Source organism: Trachypithecus francoisi, unplaced genomic scaffold (assembly GCF_009764315.1).
Source record: "Trachypithecus francoisi isolate TF-2019V2 unplaced genomic scaffold, Tfra_2.0 Lachesis_group12, whole genome shotgun sequence".
Lineage (NCBI taxonomy): Eukaryota > Metazoa > Chordata > Mammalia > Primates > Cercopithecidae > Trachypithecus > Trachypithecus francoisi.
Window position 1 is genome coordinate 79,483,168 of NW_022681457.1, and position 12,340 is coordinate 79,495,507.

The window sequence follows — 12,340 nt, forward strand, 5'->3', positions numbered from 1 at the left end:
GTTACCACTTCTGAGGCGTCTGCATTGGAGTCATTTTCTTGATTTTGGAGTACACTTAATAGTTCAGTTTATTGTAGATCAGTCAACTTGCAAAAAAAAGTCATCTTTTTAGAGAAACTTAGAAAAATAGAAAGGAGATTTTTTTCCTCAGCAAATTGTCATTTTCATTCTGATGAACTGGGGCAACTTCTGTATTGTTGTAATGACAACTCTGTGGATGTCTTTAGTAATGATTTGTCTCCCTGTCTTTCTAATCATTGTTCTAAGTAGGATTCTGCAGGCTGTTTCTTCTTTAGTTTGTATATATGTGGTCTGATTTGTTCATGTTTGCTGCTTCCTGCATGGGGAGTTGCAGGTGTAGGGTTTGTTTTTTTGTCCTAAAGAGATGTTTATGGGAACTTTTTTTGTTTTTGAGACGGAGTCTTGCACTGTTGACCAGGCTGGAGTGCAGTGGCATGATCTTGGCTCACTGCAAGCTCCGCCCCTGGGTTCATGCCATTCTCCTGCCTCAGCCACCCGAGTAGCTGGGACTACAGGCGCCCGCCACCACGTTCAGCTAATTTTTTGTATTTTTAGTAGAGACAGGGTTTCACTGTGTTAGCCAGGATGGTCTCGATCTCCTGACCTCGTGATCCACCCCCCTCAGCCTCCCAAGTAGCTGGTACTATAAGTGCGTGCCACCACACCTGGCTAACTTTTAAAAATGTTTTATATATTTTTAGAGATGGAGTCTTACTATGTTGTTCAGGCTGGCCTCAAACTCCTGGCCTTAAGTGATGCTCCTGCCTCAGCCTCCAGAGTAGCTTGGCTTACAGGTGCAAGACACTGTGCCAGGCCTTTTTTTTTTTTTTTTTTTTTTTTTTGAGATAGCATCTTGCACTGTCACCCAGGCAGAAGTGCAGTGATGTGATCTTAGCTCACTGAAACCTTGAACTCCTGGGCTCTGCAATCCTCCTGCCTTGGCTTCCCAAAGCACTGGGATTATAGGTGTAAACCACTCTGTCCAGCCTAGACTTTTTTAAAGTAGCAGAATTGGTTTTCCAAGACAAAGCTTATCCAGAAGCCTAGAAAATAAAATTAATAAAAGAGGAGCTGCCCTGGTTGATTCACGAAGGGCAAATCAGAACCTGCCTTTGCCTGAGGCACCTCTGGGATTACAGGCATGTGCTATTGTGCCTGGCCCTAAACTATGTTTCTTTTTTTCTTTCTTTGGAGATGGAGTCTTGCTCTGTCACCCAGGCTGGAGTGCAGTGGTGCTATCTTGGCCCACTGCAGTTTCCGCCTCCTGGGTTCAGGCGATTCTCCTGCCTCAGCCTCCCCAGTAGCTGGGACTATAGGCACGTGCCACCATGCCTGGCTAATGTTTGTATTTTAGTAGAGGTGGGGTTTCACTATATTGCTCAGTCTGGTCTCAAACTCCTGAATTCAGGCACTCCGCCTACGTTGGCGTCCCAAAGGGCTAGGATACAGGCGTGAGCCACTGTGCCCAGCCTAAACTATATTTCTTTAATACTATTCAGTAATACAGATTCTTCAGTTACACAAATAGCCATTACTAATTGTTAAATCTTAGTTACATAACTACTATAAATCTGTTTCTTCGTTGGTAAAGTGCTAATAATAACAGCTCTGGGCTAGGCGTGGTGGCTCACGCCTGTAATCCTAGCACTTTGGGTTGCCAAAGTGGACAGATTGCTTGAGCCCAGGAGTTCGAGTCCAGCCTGGGAAACATAGGAATACCCTGTCTCTACTAAAAATAAAAATAAAAATTAGCCAGGTGTGGTAGTGCATGCCTGTAGTCCCAGCTACTAGGGAGGCTGAGGTGGGAGGATCACTTGAGCCCAGGAAGTTGAGGCTCCTATAAGCCATGATCATGCCACTGTACTCCAGCCTGGGTGACAGAGCAAGACCCTGTCTCAGGAAAAAAATATATATATATGTGTGTATATATATATATATATATATAGGCATATACATATCTATACACACATATATATGTATGTGTATATATAGTATATGTATGTGTATATGTGTGTATATATAGTTCTTACTGCATATGGTTGTTTTGAAGATTGAAATGTTTTCCGCCAGGCACGGTGGCTCACGCCTGTAATCTCAACACTTTGGGAGGCTGAGACAGAAGGATTGTAGGATTGTTTGAGTCCACCAGTTCAAGACCAACCTGGGCAACATAGTGAGAAACAGTGAGACCCTATCTCTATATTTTTAATTTAAAAATAAAATTAAAATAAAAAATAATAAAAGAAATAATGTTTGCAAAGTGTTATCACAATTCCTAGCCAATAGTAAGCATTCAGTAAACATTAGTTATCATTATTAGTTTTTATTATGATTAATCTTAGTTATTAGAATTATAATCAGGCATGGTAGCTCATGCCTGTAGTCCCAGCACTTTGGGAGGCCAAGGTGAGTGGATCCCTTGAGCCCAGGAGTTTGTTACTAGCCTAGGCAACACAGGGAGACACCATCTCTACAAAAAATGTAAAAATTAGCCAAGAGTGGTGGCACACACCTGTAGTTCCAGCTAATTGGGAGGCTGAGGCAGGAGGATCACTTGAGCCTGGAAGGTCAAGGCTGCAGTGAGCTGTGATTGCACCACTGCATTCCAGCCTAGGTGACAGAGTAAGACCCTGTCTGGAAAAAAAAATATATATATATATATGTATATATATATATTCAGAAAGCCCACCACTATGAGAAAACCTTTTCTTCATTGATTTTTTCATTCATTTGTTAAACAATTATTAAATGCCTACTGTGTGTCAGACACTGGTAATAGCCTTATTTTTCTCATCTATAAAAATAGAGGCCAGTAATGTTAATAATAACAGTGCCTTTCTGTCATTCTTACCCTATTATAAGATTGAGTGGATGTCTTATACATACCTGAGGTTATATTGTAATTATTTACTATGGAATATTAAGTTCCTGAGAATGAGGCATTGTATTGTGTTCATTCTGTTATTTCCTAGTACTATAGTAAAGTGATTGTTCTTTGACATATTAAATCATCAAACTATGTGAAAATGCTTTTTTAAACTATAAAGAGTTGTATAAATATAAGATCATATATTCCATAGTTATAGAAATAGACAATGTGGTGGTTTTCAGACTGTTTCTTAGAACCTAGGGTTCCAGAGGTGTCTCAGGGACTGCCCACACAGTTCCTGAGGTACACAAGGGAGAGATAGAGATTCCAGACCCTATACCAGCACAATTCAATGAGAACAACCCCGTTTATTTTACTTGTTTGGCTATGAAAAATGTTTGAAGAGTATTGTCTGATTTGTGTGTTTTTAAGCCATCATAATTTTGTTTTGTGATGATTTGTGTAATCCATCGTCGTTTATGATATTGACTTTTCCCATCTCCATTTAACAGACAGATGTGCTGGTCCTGAGCTGTGATCTGATAACAGATGTTGCTTTATATGAGGTTGTGGACCTGTTTAGAGCTTATGATGCATCACTTGCTATGTTGATGAGAAAAGGCCAAGATAGCTTAGAACCTGTTCCTGGTCAAAAGGGGAAAAAAAAAGCAGGTAAGGAAGATTGGGGTTTGTTTTGTTTGTTGGGTTTTCATAATTATTATTGTCATTCATGCTTTCCCTGAAAAAACATTTATTAAGAATCTACTATACACCACAGATGCTGTGCTAGGAGTTGATGACATAAAGTCAAATAAGACACAGTCCCTGAATGGAAAATGCTTATAACTATTGATTAGATTCTTTAATATCCTTTCATATGCAGAGAGGAGCATTCAGAACTATTTACATTGTATTTAAGACTCAAATAATTGAATGCATATATCTAAGAAACAAACAAAGACAAATCTAATTTATCTAATTTAAAATTAACTTTTAAAAATAGGCCAGGTGCAGTGGCTCAAGCCTGTGATCCCAGCACTTTGGGAGGCCAAGGTGGGAGGATCACAAGGTCAGGAGTTTGAGACCAGCCTTGCCAACAGGGTGAAACCCCGTCTCTACTAAAAATACAAAAATTAGCCGGGCATGGTGGCGTGTGCCTGTAATCCCAGTTACTCAGGAGGCTGAGGCAGGAGAATCGCTTGAACCCAGGATAGGGAGGTTGCAGTGAGCCAAGATCACACCACTGTACTCCAGCCTAGGCAGCAGAGCAAGACTCTGTCTTGGGGGGGGAGAAAAGGAATTAAAGTTACTATCACAAATTTAGTATGGCTGGTTCTTTTCACCGCTTCAGTCACCCTGAATGACTAATAAATGTAATAGTCCTTTCTTTTTCTTTTTGTTTTTTTTGTTTTTGTTTTTATTTTGAGATGGAGTCTCACTCTGTTGCCAGGCTTGGAGTGCAGTGGCAAGATCTCAGCTCAGTCCAGTCTCCCACCTCCCTGGTTCAAGCGATTCTTCTGCCTCAGCCTCTTGAGTAGCTGGGACTACATGCGCACGCCACCACACCCAGCTAATTTTTGTATTTTTAGTAGAGATGGGGTTTCACCATGTTGGGATTTTACCAAGAGACCATGGTCTCTTATCTCTTGACCTCATGATCCACCTGCCTCTGCCTCCCAAAGTGCTAGGATTACAGGCATGAGCCACCGTGCCTGGCCGATAGTTGTTAATCATGCTTATCTTCCTAGGATTATAACATACTTATTTTAATTATAACATAATTATTCTGATACTTATTTTCCGAGGATTCTAGTAGTCCTTTTATGAGTTTGAATTTTTCCTGAATGGTGTGTTTTTTTCCCTGAAGTTTTCCTCTGGAATGATGTATTCTTTAGGTTTTGCTTTGCCAGCATTATGTAACCCACTGTTTTGTCATTATTATATATTGGCATATTTTGTTACAATTATTAGACTATGTATAGCTTATTAATTTCTTACTAGTATTAATAAATAGAGCCACTTAGAACCTTCATACTTAGGATTTGAATACTCTAGTTAATATTTTTGGCTCTCCTTTTTAGGACGTTTGGTTACATTATAATTTTCCAGTATAACGTTGAAACTTGTTTCTAGTTGCTTTTTGTGTTCAGATGATCACTGGTGCAGATTAGTTGTTGGATACTTTTTCTACATTATTGTTATGTAATGGTACTCATGCTCATCAGTCTTTTTGTTCTTCATATAGTTTCTGCTTTTGCAAGGTCTGGTTTACTTACAATTCCCTGTATTCATTCTTTTCTGCCTACACAGATAGAAATAAATATATAACCAGATTTTATAAGCAGATAAATGTTTATAATGAATTTTTTTTGTGTCCTTTGTCTGTACTCTTATTTATAAAAATCAATTAAAAAATCAGCTTATCCTTATTCTTCTTGTCATTAGAACTTTTCTTTAAATTTTCTCCCTTTTCATAGGCATTGATAGAACTTTTTAATACACTTTATATATAGTTTTTATCTCTTAAGTATCATTATAAATACACAGATTTTCACAATTCCCTTTCTTTTATTGTAAATTAACAATTTATAATTGTATAAATTTATGGGATACAAAGCGGTTATAATTTATGTATACAATGTGGAATAATTAAATCAAACAAGTTAACATATCCATCCTTCAAATACTTAACATTTTTCATGGTGAGAACATTTGAAATTTACTCTCTTAGCAATTTTGAAATGTACAATACTCTATTGTTAACTATATTTACAACGTAATTCTATTTTAAATTAACTGTAACTATTAGCTACCTACCATTCATTTTAAAATGTTTTCATGCTTAAATTGTCAGTTTGGCCAGTGAAAGTTCCTTTAAGCTGGATCCTTTATCCTCTTTGAAAAAGTATGAAGTACATTGGTAACTTTCTATGGCTGGAGTCTGAGTATAGGAGGCAGAGAAGCAGATAGGACTGGAGAAGAGCCAGATATCAGACGAAAGTTTGAATTATTGCCCAAAACAGTGGGGGAGTTGTTGAAGTAAACAAGGTAATGTCATAATTAGATTAGATTAATGTTTTAAGAAGATTTTTCCAAAAAGTACAAAAAACTAGCCGGGCGAGGTGGCGGGCGCCTGTAGTCCCAGCTACTCGGGAGGCTGAGGCAGGAGAATGGCGTGAACCCGGGAGGCGGAGCTTGCAGTGAGCTGAGATCCAGCCACTGCACTCCAGCTTGGGCGACAGAGCGAGACTCCGGCTCAAAAAAAAAAAAAAAAAAAAAAAAGAAGATTTTTTCTTTCCTTTTCTTTCTTTTTTTCTTTTTCTTTTTCTTTTTCTTTTTCTTTTTTTTTTTTTTTTTGAGAAAGATCTTACTCTGTTGCTAAGGCTGGAGTGCAGTGGCTCAATCTTGGCTCGCTGCAACCTCCGCTTACTGAGCTCAAGCAATCCTCCCACCTCAGCCTCCTGAGTAGCTGGGACTATAGGCACACACCACCATGCCTGGCTAACTTTTTGTATTTTTTGTAGGGACGGGGTTTCACAATGTCCAGGCTGGCCTCAAACTCCTGAGCTCAAAAGTGATCTCCCTGCCTCAGCCTCCCAAAGTACTGGGATTACAGGCATGAGTCACCACACTTGGCCTCTTTCTTTCTTTCTTTTTTTAAAGAGACAGGGGGCACCATGGCTCAGTACTATAATCCTAGCACTTTGGGAAGCTGAGGCAGACAGATGGCTTGAGCCCAGGAGTTTGAGACTAGCCTGGGTAACATGGTAAAACCCCATCTCTACAAACAATTTTTTAAAAATTAGCTGGACTTGGTGACATGTGAGCCTGTAGTCCCAGCTACCTGGGAGGCTGAGGTAGGAGGATCACTCGAGCCTGGGATGTCGAGGCTACAGTGAGCCATGATCATGCCACTGCACTCCAGAGCCTCACTCTGTCACAAACAAACAAAAAAAGAGAGAGAGAGAGAGAGAGAGAAATTAGGTCTCATTATGTTGCCCAGGCTGGTCTCAAACTCTTGACCTCAAGTAGTCCTCCCACCTCAGCCTGCCAAGTAGCTGATATTACAGGTACCAGCCATCACTCCTGGCTCAAATTTTCATTCTTAACGTGAAATTTTAAACTCCTCAATACCTTATTTTGTTACATTTGAAGGCTAAGATTCACCTAAATAACTGAGTTTTTAATTCCTCCCATAGCATGCTATACATTTCCATCATAAGCATTTTTTAAAGCATCCTAAGTTTTTCAGATTATATATTTGGCATGCCTCTTGGCTGCTGTTGTGTGCCAGAACAGCCTGCAGTCCACTGTTTCCCAGATACGGTTTAATAGTCTAGATCTTCTACCCAACTTCCTCAAATGGTGTTCTTACTGACTTATAGGGGAATGGCTAATGTCTAGATGTTTCTGGAGCCACCTTTCTTCCCCTTGCCACTTTCTTCTCAGAAGATTTATAGGAGATGTAGATACTAAAGAGGGCAGGATCAAATTCATGTTTAGACTTTTTGGAGTATTTCATTCCTGCTACAGGTCTTTACACAGCTTCCTTGCCTGAAATGCTCTCTAGCCCCTTTCTCCTCCCAACACATATATTCTAAATCCAGCTTAGCCTTCAAGTTATTTTCTGAGAAAGACCTTTCCTGACCTTTTAATATAAATTATATCCTTTTGTTTGCCTACATATAGCAGCCTGCTCTCTTATTTACTCTTTCCCCTACTGGACTATAAGCTCCATAAGCGAAGGGATCGTATCTCTTTTGTTTATTTTATTCCCAGCACCTGGCCCAGTTATGGCCCATGGTGAGCAGTCAATAAATATTATTGAATGGCCTGCTTATAAAGGCAGCTCTTCTTGCCCCCCCACCCCCCACCCAGGTAAGGGAAGGTAGACCTGAGCACTAGCAGTTTAAAATCCTAAAGATGTTAATCTGAGCTGTAGTTGAATTCATGAGTAGATATTACAAGAGTGTGTGAGCTTGTAATGCTTTTAGCAATATGGATCTAGCAGACTAACTACATTGTCTATTAATTTTATGTTTAGAAATGGTTTCAAGATTTTTAAATAAATACCTAGCACTGTACCATGATTGTTAAGAGCACAAGGTCTAGAGTTCAGACTGGGTTTCAGTACTCAAAAGCTGTGGGATTTTGGGCAAATTACCTTGATCTTCATGAATTTCATTTTCTTCTGTTGTAAAGTGAGCCTGAATCCTTTCAGGATTTTTGTGAGAATTAAATATCATGGTTATAAGGCATGTGGCCCATTCATTACCTGAAAGATAGTAGACGCTTAATAATTTGTAATTACTATTGTAATTTGGTACTGAAACTTAACAAATCTCATTTAATAACTTTGTAAACATTCTATATCACATATTTATTTCATGTAAAATGTCAGTGCTTTAAAAACCACAGAATATCAGAGTGTTTTTGTTTGCATTTTTACCATAATAGCTTGTAAGTTTGAAGGGAAACTCATAGTGGCAAATGTCTAGACAAGCCTCTTTGGAAGGCTCACATGTAACTTTTTTTTGAGACAGAGTCTTGCTCTGTCGCCCAGGCTGGAGTGCAGTGACGGGATCTTGACTCACTGCAACTTCCACCTCCCGAGTTCAAACAATTCTCCTGCCTCAGCCTCCCGAGTAGGTGGGATTATGCGCGTCCACCACCATGCCCAGCTAATTTTTTTTTTTTTTTTTTTTTTTTTTTTGTATTTTTAGTAGAGACAGGGTTTCATCATGTTGGCCAGGCTGGTTTTGAACTCCTGATCTCAAGTGATCCACCCACCTCGGCCTGCCAAAGTGCTAGGATTACAGCCATGAGCCACCACACCCGGCCCACATGTAACTTTTCTAGTGATTCAAACAGCCCTGTGTTTCTAGCATTTTCTAGAAAGTACCAACTTTTGGGGAAAAACATTTTTTTTCTCAGGAAAAAAATGGACAAGTTAGAAGTGTAAGCAAGACCCAGAAACCCAGCTAAGGCCGTGCTGGGAAATGGGGTTCTAAACTCTGAGAAACCTCATTTCCTTTTTTTTTCAGCAGTAGATACCATTATTATTCAGCCACTGTTTCACCATTGCTTGATACTACTTCCTGAGTGAAAGGGTGAAGAGATCAGCCTACCACAGTTACTGGGTATGTGTTATGCCAACTCTTGAACTAGGCACCAAGGCTATAGAAATGGAAAAAAAGCCCAAAATGCCACAATATCCCTCCCCTCAAGGAGACACAAACAAGTGTTCATTGTACTCTCCCCAATCATAGGGCATTTTAAGGAACTTGGAACCTGATGGGGAAATTAGATTAGCTATTGTGTTTTTAAAAGAATTTACAGGCCAGCTGCAGTGGCTCACGCCTGTAATCCCAGCAGTTTGGGAGGCCAACGCGGGAGGATCATTTGAGGTCAGTAGTTCGAGACCAGTCTGATCAACATGGTGAAACCCTGTCTCTACTAAAAATACAAAAAAATTAGCTGGGCATGGTGGCGCATGCCTATAGTCTCAGCTACTCAGGAGGCTGAGGCAGGAGAATTACTTGAACCCGGGAGGCAGAGATTTCTGTGAGCCGAGATTGCGCCACTGCACTCCACCCTGAGCAACAGAGCAAGACTCCATCTCCAAAAAACAAAAAAGGAATTTATAAAAGTCTCTCATCTGTAATTGTTTACATTCACAAACATCAAACAGTAAAGGCAACACATATGAAGAGAATTTCAGTGATATCATATATACATGTATGTCTTAAACTTGCAATAATATGTAAAAATGATTTGTTTTCCATCCCTTGTTAGAAACTTAACTTTCCTTTTCTCAATTTCAGTGAGAAGATAATATATTTATATTGCTTTATTGCAGATAATATGTTTATTAGGGGGCTTTTTTCCCTGTACATTCCTCTATGTAATTGTTTCATACTATTATGATTTAATGACACAAATTATTGACTATTGTCTCTATAGTCCCACTGTATCTCTTGAAATACTTGAAATAGAAAATGTTCTAGGGGCCGGGCATCGTGGCTCATGCCTGTAATCCCAGCACTTTGGGAGGCTGAGACGGGGGGATCACGAGGTCAGGAGATCGAGACCATCCTGGCTAACATGGTGAAACCCTGTCTCTACTAAAAATACAAAAAAAAAAAAAAAATTAGCCGGGTGTGGTGACGGGCACCTATGGTCCCAGCTACATGTGAGGCTGAGGCAGGAGAATGGTGTGAACCCGGGGGGCGGAGCTTGCAGTGAGCCGAGACCGTGCCACCGCACTCCAGCCTGGGCAACAGAGCGAGACTCCGTCTCAAAAAAAAAGAAAAAATGTTCTAGGAAACTTTATTTAACCAATTCAATTCACTGTAGTATTTCCCAAACTCCTCAGTTCTCAAAGTTACATAGCCTTGGCCCAGACTGGAATCAGAACATGTTAATATACTTTAGAACCATGAGTGAAAACTCTTACTTGGCTGTCACCTCTTGAATGCCTTAGCTCCCTCTGCACTGACAGATGTTGGCAGGCAATTCTGAGCCAGTACAGTATTTCTTTTGCTACAGCTTTCTTTATTTCTCTTGAAGCTGTACTACCAAAAAAAAAACCTGTTTGGGCTTCTGTGTTAACTATTTTCTCCTCTCAGTCTTCCAAATCCCACCCCATTAAAAAAAATAACTTAAAGTGGGCCGGGCACGGTGGCTCACACTTGTAATCCCAGCACTTTGGGAGGCTGAGTGGGGTGGATCGCCTGAGGTCAGGAGTTCAAGACCAGTCTGGCCAACTTGGTGAAACACTGTCTCTACTAAAAATTCAAAAATTAGCTGGACGTGGTGGTGGGTGCCTGTAATCCCAGCTATTCAGGAGGCTGAGACAGGAGAATCACTTGAACCTGGGAGGCAGAGGTTGTAGTGAGCTGGGATCACCACTGTACTGCAGCCTGGGCAACAAGAACAAAACTCCTTCTCAAAAAAAAAAAAGAAAAGAAAAAATAATAAAAAATTTAAAAAATAAAAATAAAATGACTTGAAATTCCCACATACTCAATTTTTTTTTTTTTTTTTTTTTTGAGACAGAGTCTCACTCTGTTGCCCAGGCTGGAGTGCAGTGGCGCAATCTCGGCTCACTGCAACCTCTGCCTCCAAGTTCAAGCGAGTCTCCTGCCTTAGCCTCCCAAGTAGCTGGGATTACAGGTGCCTGCCACCGCACCCAGCTAATTTTTTGTATTTTTTAGTAGAGACGGGGTGTCACCATCTTGGCCAAGCTGGTCTCATGATCCACCAGCCTCGCCTCCCAAAATGCTGGGATTACAGGCATGAGCCACCACGCCCGGCCCGTTTCACTCTTATTGCCCAGGAAGGAGTGCAATGGCATGATGTTGGCTCACCGCAACCTCTGCCTCCTGGGTTCAAGTGATTCTCTTGCCTCAGCCTCCCAAGTAGCTGGGATTACAGGCATGTGCCACCATGCCCGGCTAATTTTGTATTTTTAGTAGAGACGGGGTTTCTCCATGTTGGTCAGGCTGGTCTCAAACTCCCAACTTCAGGTGATCCACCCGCCTCGGCCTCCCAAAGTGCTGGGATTACAGGCGTGAGCCCCCACACCCGGCCATAATTTTCTAATTTACCAAGTTTTTGTTTTGTTTTTTAACCCATTTATGGCCTAACAGCATTTTGTGGACAGTTGCTCAAGATAGCATCAGTGGTAAGTGGTAAGAGCCAGAACTCAAACTCATGCCTTCTGATTCCATAACCTGTGTTTTCTATTTCTTTTTTGAATTTAGTTTTTGTCTTTATCAAAGTTTTATATGCCCCAAATTTAAAGAGTGTCTAATTATCTAAGATATAATAAGTAGCAGCCCCTCACCCTATCTATCCTCACCCTACTTAGAGATGCCACTTTCAACATTTTTAGCTAATTTTTTGGCATTTAACTCCATATCTCCAAATAACCTGCTTTTATTTGCTGTATCTTAATTTTTTTAGCTTTAAGAATTATCTGTTCACTTCTTACTATAGAATGTAAAGATTTGGTTCTGTTTTACCACATGCTCTGCCCCCGATACGTGTATGCAACGTTGTATTCGGCCCAATTTCCTAATATAATTATTCATATTGTATTGTTAATTAACTGAATATTTTATGTTTATATTATCATGACTGTATAAATAGTATTCACAGTTGAGCCTTGTAGTATGTGATTACTTTTCTCTTTCCTCTTCTTGTTTTCCTAAAGATTGTCTTGCTTTTTCATTTGCTTGTTTTCTTTGTATTTATTACTAATTCAACCCAAGCTCCAGTTATGTGAATTTCCTCTCCTTACATTGCAACACATTAGATGTCCTCTCAATTTCAAATTCTTCAAGGTACCTCTCCTAAAGCTTTTCTAATCTGAGTTAGTTGCCCTGCTGTAGAGCTGTCATTTTAGGTTCACCCTTCACTGTCATATCTTGAGCCTCATGTTTTCTT

General features: G+C 40.1%; 1 protein-coding gene across 2 annotated transcripts in view; it reads left to right on the forward strand.

Moving 5' to 3' along the window:
• EIF2B3 (eukaryotic translation initiation factor 2B subunit gamma) overlaps positions 1 to 12,340 on the forward strand; it is a 156,734-nt gene that overhangs the window by 51,697 nt on the left and 92,697 nt on the right. For both annotated transcript variants that reach the window (XM_033226655.1, XM_033226656.1), the window contains exon 4: positions 3,403 to 3,562. In XM_033226655.1, coding sequence (XP_033082546.1) covers positions 3,403 to 3,562 — 160 coding nt within the window. The remainder of the gene's footprint in view (positions 1 to 3,402; positions 3,563 to 12,340) is intronic.